Here is an 18,207-nt window from a genome sequence, read left to right as displayed (position 1 = left end):
GCAGTTGTTCGTCGGAGTCGCCGCCGGAAAGAGAGAATGCCAAAGATTGAAATCTGAGGGTAGAGGACGAGCATTCCGGAGAAATCTATTTATAAGCCGCTCGGAGTAGGGGTATTTTAGACTTATCTCTATGCCACGTGCATGTGGGTCGAGGTGGTTCAGATGGATATGGTAACTATTCGCACGATAATCAAGGGATTGTACAGATGATTTGATGGCAAGTAATCATGACTTGGAAGAGATCTCGGTACATGATATTTTAATTCTGAAAATGGCGACATTATTATGTTAGGATCTTGCTGATGGATTATTGTTTCGGTATCTTAACCATAATCAGGGCAAGAGTGGTTGGAAATTGTGCAATATTTACTGAGGTGCGTGAATCAGGACTAGATTTGATTAGATTTGATAACAGATCAAGTTTTGGCTTGGAGGATGAGTCACGGTAATTGGGCGAAGGCAAACGTTATCTGGAGTAAATTTCGGAGCATTAATGGTTTTATACTCTGAAATTAGGGGGCATGTGTTGACACCGTTTTTTGCACGTGTCAAAATGATCAGAGTGGGCTAATCGGTAGGAGGAAAGTTACTGTATACGCTGACGGCCGATGAAAATCAGCTTGTAAAGATGGGTGCCGATGAATGGTGGTGATCGATGGAAAGGTTGATTTAGACTCGGGCATTGCCGATTAGGTTGGAGATGTTATTGTCGATGCCGATGAAACAGGAAGTATGCCGATGGAAAGGAGGTCGGTGAGAATTCCATCGTAATTAAGGCGGTCAGGGAAATAGATAGGAGTTGATTTCCTTTTCTATATTTAGAGTATGATTCATGTAAGAGTCACGTGTTTCCTTAAATATGGACTTGGTGTCCTAGTCGTATTTGGTTATGTCTCTTTAGATTAGGGTATAAATATAGATTGAGGGGCAATGTAATGAATAATGAATCAATATCAAAACCAATTTTTACTCCTATTTGCATCTACTTACTTTTCGGCGACTTCGTCAATTTGCATATTTTTCCTTTTTATGAGTTCTCATTGATTCAGCGAGTTGCATCGCTTCAGTGCGACCTTCGACGATTCTCGAGTTCCGCGTGAGTACCTCTTGGCCGTGACTTCCGAGCGTATCGTTGTTGTCAGGACCAAAGTGCTCGTATCTTCATCTTTGTCGATTAACAGGTCAAATCGACTAGCACGCTTTGGATATCGATTCGGGTATTAGCCCTTTGTGTTTGTAGATCCACTTTTGCATCAACATCATGTGAAAGGGAAATTGGCCCCTAGGTACGTGGGACCCTATAGAATTTGTCAGAGGATCGGCAAGTTGGCATACAAGGTAGAGTTGCCCTAGGAGTTGACAGGAGTACACCCATTGTTTCATGTGTCCTAGCTATGCAAGTGCTTGCAGTTGCCAGAGCAAGAGGTGCATACAGACGCACTAGATATTCAGGACACCCTAGAGTACAAAGAACACCCGATCCGGATACTAGACAGAGCTGAGAAGGAGACTAGAAGCACCATGATACCCATGTGCAAGGTTCAGTGGAGCAACCACACTGAACGGGAAGCTACATGGGAGAAGGAGTCCGAACTCCAGAGGCTTTACCCCTATCTCTTCGAAAGGTATGTCACACCTTAAATCTCAGGACGAGATTTCTGTGAGGGGGAAGGACTGTAACAACCCAGAATTTTCCTAAAAATAAAAAGAATAAAAATCACAACTACAAAATTTTTTCTAGAAATAGCCAATGGTTGGTGACTGTCTTGTAGGAGAACTACCCTAGTTGCATAAGTAGTATCTATTGTAGATGTTTATATCCTTGTATTTAATTAAATTTGCATGAGTTGCTTCTTATGTTCTTTTGTACTAATTAATAAAAGCAACAACATTTATTTCAATATTTAGATAAATGTGTGTGTTGTTGCCAACCCTTGGATGAAACCTAAATGACCTCTAGTGGACCCCATTAGGGCATACATGTGTAGGCAACACATGTGTATGCATGTAGGAATCATGGTGTAGCTAGAAACAAAGAAGACATAACATAGAAGAGCTAATTCAATTAAGCTAAAATAGAGAAACCCTTTAGGCCCTAGAGCTCAAGCCAGCCTGGCTCCACAGCCCACGAACAGACTCTAGCCCAGCAGGCCGTGCATCGGTACCTGCAGGCCAACCCAACCCCCCCCCCCCAACCGGCCTAGCCTTCAGCTACCTCACTGCCACCATGACGGGCCACAGTTTTGGCATGGCCCAACGACGCCGAGGCGGCCCGGCTGAGAGCTCGCTCTTTATCCATGTTTGCAGGAGCTGCTCCTCCCTTTTCTCGGTCACTGCCAGCTAGGGCCCCGATGTCATCGTCCTCCTCATGCCTTCATCCTCCTTTTCGTGCCCGAGTCAGGACAGCGGAGAAGGAATCTCCATCGCCAGCCGTCTCTTCGCATCGGGTGGTAGCAAACGTGTGGATGCGATGCCACCTCACCCACCTGCACTTCTACTGCCCCCAGCTGGAGCCATTCGCGCCATGATGCTAGCGCTATGGCCCGCGCTCTTGCAACCGCCTCCGACACCATCGTACGAGCCTAAGCGGGTGGTTGTGCCAAAACAGAGGCGCCAAGGCAAACCACGACCGCGCCATGACCGTAACCCTAGCCTAAGCGCACTGATCACCTCCACGTGGTCCCAAGCTCACTTCCTGCTGTTCACCTTGCCATGATCAATGCCTCCCTATAAGAAGGCACCCCGAGGTGCCCTAGCCAGTTCCCATCACCCCGCTGCCGCCCTGGTGGCCACCACTTCCCATCATGACCAGAAGAAGGAGGGGAAGGAGGGAGAAGGGGAGTAGATAAGAGAAGGTTCTACCAAAGCCGCCGAAGAGGAGCCACTGGAATGGAAGGCGATGACCCAGACGACTACCATGGAGTAGCTGCTCAGCACTGCACAGCCTCGCCTCGACGCTGCCTCGACTTGCCCTGCATCGATATCCCTTCGCCATCGCCACCTATGGTGAGACCCAGCACCCTCCCAGCTCTTATCGTAGTGCTCGTGGGCATCACCTCGCCGTCTCTGTACCGTGAACGAGCAAGAGGGAGGCCCTGGCTCTTGTTCCCTGCCTACACACGCACGTACACCTACCGTCCAAACCACGAACCGCACTGCGCACCGAGGGCCTAGGAGCACTGGAGGGGCAACGTGTTGCGGAGCATGCCCACCATGGCTAGAGCTCACCATGGCGAGGTTCTGGTCTTGCTACGTCAGGCCGGTAGAGGCGAGGGAAGGAGGGCTACCTAGTTCGCCTTGGCAAGGGATGCACCGCGCGTAGCAAAAGGAGGAAGAGAGCCACATGAGAGAACTGCTCGCGTTTACCTTGTCGGTGGAGCCGCGCTCCAGAGCATCGTCGTGCAAGAGCGTTCCAAATCGCCCTAGCCACCTCGCTGGACAAGGTCGAATGAGAAGTCTTCGGTTGAGTCGATACACGCTGCCGAGGAGCCGTTGTGGCTAGGAAATGGCCGCTCGCCGCTGGAGGATGCGCCACCGCACGGGGAAGCAAGGGGAGGGGCCGGGACAGTAGCTCGGTGCACCGTGTGCACCATGAACCAAGAGGGAGAAAGAAACGGTGAACGCGGTCCACCGTAGACCCCACGTGCACCCGTGAACTACTCGGTCATGCCCACCGTGAGCCAAGCCCACAACGACTGGAACCCTTTGTCAAATCCACAGCGCAATGTGGCCACACGAGGAGCTGCCATGTGTCACCGCCTGTAGTTCCCAGTTCATTTTCTTTTCCAGAAATTCAATTAATCTTTAAAAATTCATAACTAATTCATTTTAACTCAGAAAAATACCAAACCAGTGTTCAAATTTTTCTAAAAAGGAGCTCTACATCATAGGCTTGTGTTTGAGTGCATTTGGATCTTTCAAAATTCTATTGCTTCTTTGTGCACCTTTATAGGAGTCGCTCACGTGACCATATGTTACGTTTAAACAGAGCCGGAGGACCTGCCGACCGAGGAGTACGACCCTGACTACAGCGAGGACTTGGGAGACGACCTGCTAGGTGCCACGCCCCACCCAATCTCATAGATCCTATTATGCATGCTATACCTATAAATGCTAGCACTTTATCTCTTATGCAATAATATGATGTTAGGTTGCATGGTAGTTTTATTTGAGCCTTATACCATGTTGCCACCTTACTCCTGCACACCCGCTGATAGGCTGGATGCTCACTTGTTACATACTTACTGCTTTACTCTTACTCACATTATATCTGTGATGTGATGCTGGTGAGGGAGAGACGTATGTGCGTAAGGCACGAGGTGCCGTAAAACTTGGTAAAAATAGAACAATGAACATGGGGAGATCTTGGCGTGAGTCTTGGGTGTGTGTGGTGAGGGTTGAGTCGATCGGATAGGATCTTACTACGAGTCTTTGGGGCAAGTCTTGCCGAAGGGGTGCGACCTGGGCATCCTTTGCGAGAATTACCTATGGCGGGTACATGTGAGAGGTGGACCAGGGTGTTGGTTATCCCTGGTGAGGTGCTGTTGTGGCACGGGGAGTTGGTGATCCCCTTTTGAGAAGATATCCTATTCGGTCCCCCTAAGGACTGGTATGTCTTGAGAACCGAAACCATGGGACCTTTGTGCACACCACTCGCTCCCGATGGGCGAGGGACGATTACCCGACTGACTAGGGTGGTACCACTACTACTAGGTTGGAAGGTGATAGTGTAGGGAGGTACGGGCATGGGAACCCACACCCTCCTAAGACAGTGTAGTGACCTTGGGGGCCTGATACTACGTCTCACAGTCTCAGTGTTTCGGTGGACTCCGGGGTGGCCTAGGGCTGAGTGGTAGGGTGGTACTGTACCGGTTGGTAGGTAGTCGAAATCAGCCTAGACGAGCCAGATCATCGAGGCTGGCGATCTTGTGGATTACCAGGTGTACCCGCTCTGCAGAGTTGATCGATTTATACGTATAGCCACATCCACAGATATGGACATTCCCATGACCTACGCTTCACTTGATTAGAGAGATGAGTCTTTCTCTACCTTTCCCCTAGGTTACATGTTGGATTCCGGCTTGGGCCATTGAGGAGAGATCTGAGCGGGAGTCGATCTCGTCGCCTAGAGAGTGAGATGAGATGAGGTGTGTGTGATGGGTGGGGAGGACGTGTGAATAAGATGGGTTAAGGAAAGAAAACCTGATGGATATATATTATTATTTTAAACATTAACTACTGGCATAGGAAACCCACGGCCTAAATAGGTCTCTTTCTACTTCCCCCAAAAGCATTCTACTCTCCACAAAGCAATGCAAGCATAGGGTGGGCGATGCGTGGCCAGTACCAAGTGTACTGATAGATTTTTGGCAGGTTCCGAGCCCGAGTATGACTACGAGGGCGATGACTAGGAGGACTAGAGGGTCTGTTCTGCGCTCGAGCTGGTTCCAGGAGATTGTTTTCCGCTGCTATCCTCATCTGAGGCTGTTCAGGATGCTATGTGTGAGTGTGTTCCACCCTACGTGGCGAAGAGAATAATTCATGTAAAACTCTATATTGTACTCTGATAATCGTGCATGACTTGCTGTATCACTGAGATTTGGGTAAAATGATGGATTGTTTCATCATTTTACACTTCGTTTCTGTGGATTTCCCTTCATGGAAATCGAGGACATTTCATGATGATGGCGTAGTCCTTGGATGCCCCGGCAGAGGTGTCGACGTTGCAGATGATGGCGCCCTTAAGGATCCCGCGGGGCAGTAGGACGTCTCCGATGGAGAGCATGGCGCGGCGATCGTAGTAATACTCATGGTAGAACTAGTCAGAAACTATAATAGAATAAGTTTGTGGGGGAGCCCCTGAGTGAACAGTTTTTGTATTTATGAATACATCAGTCCTTTTCATGATGAAATTACTTTGTAAGCGATGAATTTGTGTGAAAAATGAATAAGTTTTCAACTTTCGTTATGGTAAACAGCTTTTTGGCTTTTCTCCCTCTTTTTGTAAAAGAGACTTGGTGCCTTTCGACTCTTCCCATAGTTAAGGTCGTGAAAACTCAGAGTGTGGGCGAGCCAATTTTGATCACGCTAGTGAGCAAGGAGGCCGTAACCATCGGGGCATGGGTTTCCTATAGTCCTACCAGTTATACTTAGATTTTGTTCCCAAAATCCTAGCCCTCACGACTCGCTATGAGAAAAGAGGGAAAACTCAGAGAATGTTTGTAAAGATAACACAGAGAGTGTTTGCAAGATAAACATACTTATATCAGCCCCCGAGTGAGGTCCGACCCCTTGCTCTTTGCAGGGGTCGGAAGCCACTAAAGATTGGGGATTTTTAGAGACAAAACTGATAAGAAAGAGTATGTGTTTATTTAAGGGTAAAAGCGACGTAGTTGCTCAATGTTCCAGGCGTTGGTGAAGACCTCGCCGTCGTCGGTTTTCAACTTGTAGGCGTCTGGCCGGAGTACTTCCGCGATGATGTAGGGCCCCTCCTAGGGCGGGGAGAGTTTGTGAGGGTCCTTGTTGCTCTGTATAAGGTGGAGAACCAGGTCCCTGATGTTGAAGGCTCGGTCCCGCACCTGTTGGCTGTGGTACCGATGCAGCGCCTGCTGGTACTTGGCCAAACGGAGGAGGGCGATGTGGCGGGCTTAGTCTAGCTGGTCCATGGCATCTTCGTGGGATGCCTCGGCTCCCTATTCGTCGTATGCTCTGATTCTTGGCGCTCCATAGTCGAGGTCCATCGAGAGGACGGCCTTAGAACCATAGACCATGAAGAATGGTGTGTAGCCGGTGGCTCGGTGGGGAGTTGTCCTTAGGCACCAAAGCACCACAGGGAGCTCGGTGACCCAGCGTGCGCCGAACTTGTTCAACCAGTTGAAGATCCTAGGCTTGAATCCCTATAGGAGCATGTCGTTTGCGCGCTCGACCTGCCCGTTCATTCGGATATGTTGTTCATCATAGAATCGAATAAATTTCTTGTCAGTGAACTGTGTGTCGTTGTCTATGATGATGAAGTTCAGTACTCCAAAGCGATGGATGATGTCGAGGAAGAATAGCACAGCTTGCTCGGATTTGATGAAGGAGATCGATCGAGCTTCGATCCATTTTTGAACTTATCTACGGTGACAAGCAAGTGGGTGTAGCCTCCAGGCGCCTTTTTTAGAGGCCCAACCAGATCGAGCCCCCAAACCATGAAGGGCCATGTGATGGGGATCATCTGGAGTGCTTGGGCTGAGAGGTGAGTTTGCCGAGTGTAGTACTAGCACCCTTCGTAGGTGCATACGATTTGCTCGGCGTCGCCTACTGCAGTAGGCCAGTAGAAGCCCTATCGAAATGCATTCCCAACCAAGGTTCTAGGCGTGGTGTGGTGACCGTAGACCCCACCATGGATATTGCTCAGCAGAAGCTTCCCCTGTTCGACTGGGATATAGAGTTGTAAGATCCTAGTGTGGCTCCGTTTGTAGAGTTCGCCTTCTACAAGAACGAAGGATTTGGTGCGACGTGCGAGCCATCGAGCCTCCGTCTTGTCCGTTGGCAGTGTGTCATGGAGGAGGAAGTCGAGGTAGAGTGTTCTCCAGTTGTCTAGAGGGTCAAGCTCTATCGCTGGTTCCTCTTCAAGCTCCATGACCTCGGGGCCAGAGGGAGCCGTCAGTTGGTCAGCCCTCAGGCTAGATTAGATGGGCCATTGTCGGCCTATCCCGACCCTTCATAGTATACCGAGGGCTTATGTTGGTCGCTAGCGAAGATGCTCGTTGGCACCGGCTCTCGATCGAATGCTGCTTTTGTAAGTGTGTCATCTGCCTCGTTGAGGCGCCTTGGGATGTGGTTGAGTTTGAGGCCGTCGAATTTGTCCTCTAGCCGTCGGACCTCCTGGTAGTATGCAGCCATCTTGGCATTGTGGCAGCTAGACTCCTTCATGACTTGGTTGATGACCAGCTAGGAGTCGCCTCGGATGTCGAGGTGTCGGATGTCCAACTCAGTGGCGATGCATAGGCTATTGATGAGTGCTTCATATTCAGCCACATTATTTTATGAGGGAAAATGGAGACGAACCATGTACCTCATGTGGACCCCAAGGGATGACACGAAGACCAGCCCTGCATCAGCGCCCTTCTTCATTAGCAACCCGTTGAAGTACATCATCTAGTACTCTTGATCGACAACTACCGGTGGTGTCTGGACCTCGGTCCATTCAGCGATGAAGTCAGCCAACACCTAGGACTTGATCGCCATTCGGGAGGCATATGTGATGCCTTGATCCATCAACTCGAGTGCCCACTTTGCAGTTCTTCCTATGGCGTCCTGGCTCTAGATGACCTCGCTAAGGGGGAACGACGTCACAACTGTTATAGGATGTGATTTGAAGTAGTGGCGCAGCTTCCTCTTGGTGATGAGGATGGTGTAAAGGAGCTTCTAGAATTGGGAGTAGTGGGTTTTAGAGTTGGATAGTACCTCGCTGATGAAGTACATAGGGCGCTGCACCTTGAGACGTGCCCCTCTTCCTCCCGCTCTACTACTAGGGCAGCGCTGACCACTTGCATGGTGGCCGCTATGTATAGTAGGAGGGATTCTCCGTCGCTTAGAGGAACTAGGATCGAGGGCCTTGTCAGAAGTAGTTTGACCATGTCAAGCGCCTCCTAGGCCTCGGATGTCCACTTGAAGTGGTCGGCTTTCTTCAAGAGTCGATAAAGGGGGAGACCTTGTTTGCCAAGGCGTGAGATGAATCGGCTGAGGGCGGTGAGGCACCCTATGATTCGCTGAACCCCCTTTATGTTATGAATTGGGCCCATCCTTGTGATGGCTAAGATTTTCTTTGGGTTGGCTTCGATGCCACGCTCGGAGACGATGAAGCCGAGCAGCATACCCCTCAAGACCCCAAAAACACACTTCTTGGGGTTGAGTTTGATGCCATTCGCTCAGAGTTTTGCAAAGGTCTGCTCAAGATTGGCAACGAGGTGGTCAACCCGTTTGGATTTAACTCTAATGTCGTCAACATAGGCCTCAATAGTGCGCCCAATGAGGTCCCCGAAGCATTTGAGCATACAACGCTGGTATGTAGCCCCAGCGTTCTTCAGACCGAATGGCATTGAGACGTAGAAGAACGATCCAAAGGGGGTGATGAAAGACGTCGCAAGCTGGTCGGACTCTTTCATTACGATTTGATGGTAGCCAGAGTAGGCATCAAGGAAGCAGAGGGTTTCCCACCCCGAGGTAGAGTTGACTATTTGGTCTATGCACGGCAAAGGAAACAGATCCTTTGGACACGCCTTGTTGAGGCCCGTATAGTCTACACACATCCTCCATTTCTCGCTCTTATTTCGCACGAGAACGGGATTAGCTAACCACTCTAGGTGGTGTACTTCCCTGATGAATCCGGTGGCCGATAGTTTTGCTATCTCTTCCTCGATGGCTCTGCGCTTTTCCTTGTCAAAGCGACACAGACGTTGCTTCACCAGCTTGGAGCCTAGATGGATTTTTAAGGTATGCTTGGTGACCTTCCTTGGAATGCCAGGCATATCCGAGGGTTTCCACGCAAAGATATCTTTGTTGCCGCGGAGGAAGTCAACGAGCGCACTTTCCTATTCGGAGGAAAGCGTGGTACCAATGCGTATCGTTTTACCCTCAGAGCTGCTAGGTTCTATGAGGACCCCCTTAGAGCCCTCTACCGATTTGAATGACCCGGATGATTTCTTTGCGTCGGGCGCTTCTTTGGTGACCTCCTCCTTGAGGGCGGCGAGTTCCCCAGAGGCGACGATTGCTGTGGCGTGGCCGTAGCACTTGACCTCGCACTCATAGGCCCACTTGAAGGAGGTGCTAAAAGTGATGACCCCATGGGTGCCCGACATCTTTAGTTTGAGGTACGTATAGTTGGGGATGGCCATGAACTTCGCGTAGCATGGTCGTCCGAGGATGGCGTGAAAGGTTCCAAGGAACCCAACCACCTTGAAGGTGAGGGTCTTAGTCCTGTAATTGAACTGATCCCCAAAGGTAATGGGCAGATCGATCTGCCCGAGTGGCATGACCTGCTTCCCGGGTATGATGCCGTGGAAAGGCGCTCGGGTTGGGCGGAGGCGCGTCCGATCGACGCCCATCACGTCGAGCGTCTTGGCGTACATGATGTTGAGGCCGCTGCCTCTGTCCATCAATACTTTGGTGAGTCACTATGGACCGACGATCGGGTCGACCACCAGTGGATATCTCCCTAGGTGTGGGATGGTATCCGGATGGTCAGTCCGATCAAAGGTTATGGCAGATTCTGACCAACAGAGCAAGGGAGGTGTGGCCGGTTGGGCCGTGTAGACTTCACGGTGTGCGACCTTCTAACAACATTTGGAGTCGTAGGCCATCGAGCCTCCGAAGATCATAATCTAGCCATCTAGCATTGGAAAGCAGTCATCCTTCTCCTCGCCATCGTCCATAGTGGGGGTAGGTTCCTTCCCCTACTCTCCTTTGTTGGAGCTTCCGGACAATAACTTCCACATGAGGCCGCAGTCCTTGAGCAGATGCTTTACAGGAAAGGCGTGGCTCGGGCATGGCCCCTCGAGTAATTTTTTGAAGTGGTTCGAAGTGCCCTCCGTGGGCTTCTGACCACCCTTATGATCAGCAGCGGCCATGAGCGAGTCCTCGCGCCGTTGCTTCTTGTTCTTCCTTTTGGTAGAACGATTAGAGGTGCCTTCGCCGGTACCCTCGTCCCACCTCGCCTTGCCCTCAAGGTGATCAAAGATTGCTCTGACCACCTCTTCTCCTAAGGCATGGCTGGTGGCGATGTCCAGGAGTTACTTGGTGGTTCGTGGGCCCTTGCGTCCCAGCTTATGAACCAAGGACTCGCAGGTCATCCCGGATAGGAAGGCTCCTATCACGTCGACATCGGTGACGTTAGGGAGCTTGTTGCACTATCAGGAGAAGCACCGGATGTACCTACGGAGGGTCTCACTGGCCTTCTGACAGTAGTTCTTGAGGTCCCATGGGTTCCTAGGGTGCTTATACATGCCCTGAAAGTTTTCCACAAAGATCTCCTTCAGATCCGCCCAACTCTGGATTGTGTTGGATGACAATTGACAGGTGTTCCAGCCACACTTGTGCCGAATCGGCCAAGAATAGTGGAAGGTTGCGGATAATGAAGTCGTCATTATGCGCACCACCGGCTTGACAGGCAAGCCGATAGTCTTCAAGCCAAAGTCCGAGGTTTGTCTCCCCAGAGTATTTAGGGATATTGGTAGGTGGTCGATACCTTAGCGGGAACACAGCGTTGAGGATGTGCCGACTGAAGGCCTAAGGCCCTAGCAGGCCAGGGCTCGGGCTTCGGTCCTCGCCGCTGTCGTAGCGTCCGCCGCATCGAGGATGATAGCGCGGTGGGCTCCTTCCCTTGGGTCGCTATAGGTGCGCCTGCGGGCATCGATGGTGCTGCGTGCGTCGCGGTTGCGACCGAGACGCTGATGTATTTGGGTCGCAGCACGGTGCCTGCCACCTTATGGTGCTTGGTGGACTGATGCGTCCCTGCGGGATGCACCGAGGGCGTATGCTGGCTGGTGCCAAGCTCGCGTCGCCGGGACAATGAGCATTCCGCCTGCTGTGCCGCCACACGCTCGAGCAGCGTGCGTATTTCGCAGTGGGCCCGACGATCCTCGGGCGTTGCGGCCTCTAGAAGGCCATGAAGCAAGGCCGTTGCGGCGGCGATGTTCTGGCTTGCTCGAGTGAAGTGAGGAAGGGTTTCATCGTTGGTGATGATCCTTCAATTTACGTCACGGACCACGGCGTGTGCACGCCCACCGTTTCCACGGCGTTCGATCTCCTGATCGACCTCCACGTACTCCTGAACAAGCTGTTGTCCGGCTTCGTCTATCTCCCGCTTTCGAGCTCTCAGCTGCTCCACCCCTACGTGAGGCAGGGCCATTGTCCCCCCTTCGGTTCTGCTGCCGAGGTTGCCTGCCGAAGTAGTCTCCTCTGCGGAGACGCTTTTGACGTGTCCCTCAGGGGTTTCCGCCATGAAACATTCTCAGGAGGGGTGATGGCTCCCCCTGCTGGAGTCAGAGCCAGAGTCCGACCCCGGCCCCTCCGTGAGGAGGCCGTGGAGGGATTCCGTGACGCTTTCGATCATCCACACGAACTCGTTGTTCGCGGGAGGCGGGATCGCGCGCTGTGCCACAAGGTGGCTTATGGTCGCCGTGGCGTTGCGGAGACCGAACGGAAGCGTCGTTGAGGCGCTCCGTGCGGAGTGTTCCGGAGAGAGGGTGAGGTGGCGCGGGTCCTCCCTGGACGGCTGGGGTCCGAGGGAAACGCCGGGCTAGCGCTCAAGCCTCCCGTAGCTAGAGCTGATGGAGGGGAGGGACTGGATGGCGACATGAGCCAACGCCAACTCTCCCCCCACCGTGATGATGAAGTCCAGGTCACCGAAGCGCACGTGTGCGCCTGGGACCCAGCTGATTGCGTGGTTAGCCATCCGAGGCCTGATTTAGAACGCACAAAGGCCCCTACCTAACGCGCCAACTGTCGGTGTTTCGAACAAGGCATCGCGATAACATATTGAAGGGAAATTAAGAGTCAAAATCTACTTTTGTCTAACCTTGATCAAAATAAGAAGAAGGACTATGTTCGTTCTCTTGAGAGGTAGACACAAGCATCATTAGCATTCGATTGACCAAGGCCATCGCGATAACACTACAATTAATACAGCTAACCTTGAGACGAAATATCCTATTTTTCTTTGGTTCAAAAGTAAGATACTCCCTTCGTCCCAAAATAAATCAACATATAGAGTTGCTCTAAGTCAAATCTAAAGTTTGATGGAATTTGTATATATGAGCACAAATATTTATGATATCAAAATAGTAGTATTATATACACTGTGAAATACAATTTCATGTAGCATTTATTTGTGGTTATATATGTTGGTACTTCTTAGTTGTTACTGTAAATTTAGTCAAATTTGAAATAGTTTGAGTTAGGAAACTCAAGAAGTTGAATTAGTTTAGAACATGGTAGTAGCCTATTTTTCTTCTTCTAGTAAGCACAAAAGTTCAACTGAAATTGAGTTTTTTTTTCCTACCAATTTCTCTGGTTTTTGTAAAGTGATATGGACTCATTGGATGGAAAATTTGTGTGGGAGGACAAATGAAAGCAGCCGAAGGTCGCTGCAACATCGTGCTGTTCGCCTTCCACGCGCGCGCGCGCAGCTGCAGATTCGAACAGTAGACGTATAGCTCACAAATCACGCAATACATTAGTCCATAATATACCCTACTAGCTAGTAATAGGGCGTCCGTGTTCGTACTATTTCACGCCCGACTCGTGAAGTCGAGGTGATGTCAATGTCCTTCTCTGAGCGAACGAGCAGTCTGTTCGCGTGCTCGTAAACGATCGTAAATTTCCAGTCAGAAATAATATTTTTCTTTTACACCAAACCAGCCAACAATAAATAATCTATAATCGTTTACGGCCTCCCGAACAGGCTGAAGATTTGCTTAGAGCGAGAAAGCTGGTATTATTATTTATTATAATAAAAACTGAGCGTGAAGTGGAAAGGAATTGCATCGTTCTTGTCCGGGCAGAGCTGAGCTGACCGAAGCAGTTCTTGCTTTGATCCGTACGTCCTTGTGGGTCCAGACAGAGTACGCACCTGATCCACCAATGAAATCTGTACTGCTGGAGACCTTGGAGTGTACTAATCCTGGTTTTTTTTTCTATGTTTTTATACGGCCACACAAGCGCCGTATGTGTACTTAAGCCTTAATTAAGGAGTAGTACTTTATTATATCTTCATCAGAGTGACAGCTCTATCCATCCATCTTCTACCTGTGTTGTGTTAAGCTAGGCTGCGAGGCGTCTAAACTAAACTTTAATTAAACCCTGACATCCAAGCAGAGCTAAGATGAGTTATAAAAAAAACAGAGCTAAGGGTGTGTTTAGTTGGGGAGGTGAAAATTTTTAGGTGTCACATCGGATATGTCGGAAGGATGTTGGAAGGGGTTTTTGGATACTAATAAAAAAACAAATTACAGAACCCATCAGGAAACTGCGACACGAATCTAATGATACTAATTAATCGGTCATTAGCACATGTGGGTTACTGTAGCACTTAAGGCTTTTCATGGACTAATTAGGCTTAAAAGATTCGTTTCGCGATTTTGCCGAGAACTGTGTAATTAATTTTTTTTCCGTCTACATTTAGTTCTCCATACATGTGTCCAAACATACTCTTTTACGGTAGGAGGAAAAAAAAAAGAAACTAAACACACCCTAATTGAGCTTCTGCGCGGCGTATATCCAATAATAACCCGAGGGAGGAGAGGTCGCCACGCGCATCAAGCGCTCCGAAACAAAATCCAAACTCAAATGCAACGCCAACTCATATCGACCGTCATGCACAAGAAACGCGGAATTGAAAACGCATCAGGCCTCCACTAGCTGGCATACAAGGAGTACTATATACTAGTACTTTCTCTTTGTCCTCACGTCTGCTCGTCTCACAGCATGGTCGTTTTATCGGTTACAGTATAGTATTTTTCTCTCACAATAAATTAGCATTAATAAAGTTTATTAGCTTAGGAACCCGTCAGCGAACAGACTGTTAATCGGGACAATCAGCTTGAATTAGATGGGTTAATTAGCTAGACCCGGGGTCCCTACCGACTGCCTGATTGCTCCCGTTTATTTGTTTATAAGAAAAATGGAAGGAGACTGATTCATCGTGCTCGTATCGCATTATCTGACAGCCTATTTATTTGGCTGTGGCATATCCTAAACGATCGTAAATTTTTAGTCAGAATAGTATTTTTCTCTCACATAAACCAGCCAGTCGTACTTTTTCACGAACCAACAACGATACAAACCAGCCAACCGAACAGACTATCAATTGTACTCCGAGTAGTTGTACTGCGAGTAGTTGGGTAGTAGCACAATTATTAATTAATTATTAATCGGCTGCAGGCGGTTAGCTGTGATCGGGAGGGCTACGCTGAGCGCCTCTGCCTCCACTTGGCTGATGGCTATCGGTTCCGACTTCTTTGATTCTTTCTTCTAGAACCGTACCGAGGGCTGGGCGGCGCCGTTCCACTTGCAGGGCAACCCCCGTGGCTATTGGCTACGTAAATGCGATCGGCGTGCACTCTCTCGCGTCTTGCGTGCGCGCCATGTGGTTTCCGAGGCTTCGAGCCCCGCTGGCTGGGTCGGCTTGGGCTCTGCCTCCCCCGGTGCCGCACGCAACACATGTCCGCCATGTGTTCCACCGCGATAGCGCCGGGCCGCCGGCCAATCTTACGGTCGTCCCGATACCAAGGGCGTGTTTGGGTGTACGCTGGAGCGGAGCCGGGAATTATAATTAATTAGGAGGGCCACTCAAAAAAAGTCAACATGAAAAACAGAGGTAGCTCAGCTCGTGGTACTTGTTGGGCGTCTATGTTAATTCATTAAGGTTCTTGTATTTTTTTTATATGTAGTATATCCTAGAATCTAAGGCGATATTGTTTCAATGGTAAGAAACATGCCCGTTGATAGTAAGACATCTAGGAAAACTTTGTAAATCTTGAGTACCGACTCACACGAGTGGATGTAGCGGTGGGGCGAGTGAGGCTCAAGCCCCTCCTACCACCTCGGTGACTATGGAGCCCCTCCTAATTTATTTTAGACATGAACGAAAAATGAGGGGCTTTAGAGGACGAAGATGACTTCAGCCCCCTCTTCTATTAAATTCTAGATCTGTCGTTGCCAACTCATTTGTTCGGAGATGCTCGTATGAACGATTTTATTTAGCCTGTTTGGCTGATTGTCACGACCACTGGTCCAGCAGCAGCTGCTGCATGAGTATTGCTGACAATATGAAACTTTTGGATGGATGAAAGCTGCAGCTGCAACTAGCATCAGAGGAAGCTCATTATCTATTTGTGTTTTGTATAATTTTATTATCTAGGGAGGGTCCGAACGTTCATGTACTACTCTTCTGAGCATCTAGGGCGTCGCTAAGGCATGTCGTATTAAATATTTTTCTACTTTAATACAAAGACGCGCAAACCTTTTGCGTGATCGACAAAAAATTATTATCTCCTCGAGTGTCTTGTGTTCACCCTGCCACTCGAGGTTGTCGGTCCTATGAGTGCCGACCGCATGAGTATGCTGCAGGGCGGGGTAAGACCAAGGCCTGTGCTACAGACCGGAACAAAAGTGGCATCTGAAGAACAATGAATTTTGTATATTCTCCCTCTTAATATAAATAAAAATTATAAAGTTATACTAGTAAAAAAAATTGTTGTGAAATGTTAGGGGAGAGGGGGCATGGCCCCTGCCAGCCCCCTTAGCTTTGCCGGTGGATCTACGCCCCAGCTGGGCCACATTTTGCCTTGTCGTGCCGCGCATGAGCTATCACACTTCATTTTCGGCTAAAGTGCGCCGATTCTATGGATCCGATTTACTCATTAGATTTGGCCGGTGATCGCGAGAGGTGGAATGCAAGCGGGAAAAAAGACATCGTCGTCCTGGTTTAGATGAGGAAACATGAAGTCGCCTTGTATGAGAGGAGGGGGTTAACGCCAAAGGAAGGGGGATGGTCTCCATAATGCGCTCGTCGTGCTTGTCTAGCTCCTGACTGATCAGAGTCAGTAGTCCGTCGCCATGGCCGGCGGGCACTTCCACCGCACCGCACTGGCCGGCGCTCCCCCCGCTCCGCCCTAGCCGAAGCTTGGCCCGACACTGAGCATCCTTTGCCGCCTCCTCTCCGCTGCCCCCGCGCGTCGCCGCCGATGATGAAGCCATCACCGCCTCCACCGCCTTGGCCTTGGCCTCTTGCCGCCTCACATTGGGTTCTAGCAGAACCCCATAGATGTACGACCTTGCATTTGGGGCCTTGCCGCAGCTCCTCCGGTATTTGTAATAGTGGAGAACGCTGTTAAACCTGGATTTGCATTCCTCCTGCCTCTCGAGGTCGTCGACCCTACGAGCGCCGACAACCTGAGTATGCTGTAGGGCGTCATGGTAAGACCAAGGCCTCCGATAATTTTTTTTATTATAAAATGTCAGGGGGGGGGGGGCATATGGCCCCTGCTAGCCCCCCTTAGCTTCGCCACCGGATCTACTCCCCGGCTAGGCCACGTTTTGCCTTGTCGTGACACGCATGAGCTATCACACTTCATTTTTCATGTAAAGTGCGGCCAATTCTATGGGCCCGATTTGCTCGTTAGATAGTTAGGGATGAAAACTAATAGAAATTGACAGGAAAATCTCTCTTCTATTGACATAAATCAAATTCGAAAAATGTAGGATGAAAAATAAAATCAGGATATATGTGAACATAGGTAGAGAAATATAGATGGGGAGTCAACAATTTTAAGTTAGAATCAAATGATCTGGTCTTCACACAACAATACACACGTATGAAGTGATCAGTCAAATATACACTTTGTCTAATGTTTTAACACGTTAACATGCATAACGGTGATTAGCACCTGCTTGTACGGTCAATGCCCTAGAACTTGTTCATGTATTAACATAGTATAAGAGTGTATAATTGTTGGGTATATCCTGCATATTTTGAAAATGGTAAACATGGGTTCATCTCAGAAAACAACAGGATCCCACAAAAAGACATGCAGAAATACCCATCTTGTGCTTCTCGTATTTTTCTGTAAATACGAAAACGAGCAGGACAATGAGACAGGATTTTTTCCATTCATTTTCATCCCTACTTGCAATATATATATTAAATTTAAATATTCGGATAAGATAGGAGTTCTCCTTTTTTTTTAAAAAAAATAGCTAGCTATGATTACAAGTCAAAGACCTGCCCATGACCACGAGTCCATAAAGAACGAAGGGTCTATTCGACTGATATTAAAGCCGATTGATAAATCACTGTTTTGGTGTAAGAAAAATAGGCTGATAAGTTCAAGCCAACGTGCCCGAAAATCATATACCTGTTCCGGTTCATACGCACTCTTTGCCGGGACATGAAAGCCTCGTCAGAATCGTGTGCTCTCTCTTCTCTGCTTCCCAAATCCCAATCCCCGGGCTTTGCACCCTCGAGCTCCGATCCCGACGCCGTAAACGAGCCAAACCGAAGCTTGGGCGCGTACGTGGCGCGGCCTTTTAAGGCAGGCAGTTGCTGCAGCTCCGCGCGCGCGCGGGACAGGTCAAACCAAACTCGCGCGAGTCGCGACGCCACACCCCCCGGCCCGCCCGCCCCACGTCCCCCTCAACCGTCCGTCGGCCTCAACGCGGCGA

At 49.5% G+C, this 18,207-nt stretch overlaps 1 protein-coding gene across 1 annotated transcript; it reads right to left on the bottom strand.

Moving 5' to 3' along the window:
* Positions 1-9,578: 9,578 nt before the first annotated feature.
* Positions 9,579-10,142, bottom strand: LOC136462902 (uncharacterized). Its single transcript, XM_066461953.1, has one exon. It carries the CDS (start codon positions 10,140-10,142, stop codon positions 9,579-9,581), a length of 564 nt encoding a protein of 187 aa, XP_066318050.1.
* Between the last annotated feature and the right edge of the window lie 8,065 nt (positions 10,143-18,207).

Source organism: Miscanthus floridulus, chromosome 1, assembly GCF_019320115.1.
Source record: "Miscanthus floridulus cultivar M001 chromosome 1, ASM1932011v1, whole genome shotgun sequence".
NCBI lineage: Eukaryota > Viridiplantae > Streptophyta > Magnoliopsida > Poales > Poaceae > Miscanthus > Miscanthus floridulus.
Note: the sequence above shows the minus strand (reverse complement) of the source record. Positions and strands in the feature narration are given on the sequence as shown.

Bases quoted from the DNA above. Each gene is read 5' to 3' on its own strand.
- LOC136462902 (XM_066461953.1), bottom strand. From the start codon at position 10,142: ATGGACAGAGGCAGCGGCCTCAACATCATGTACGCCAAGACGCTCGAC.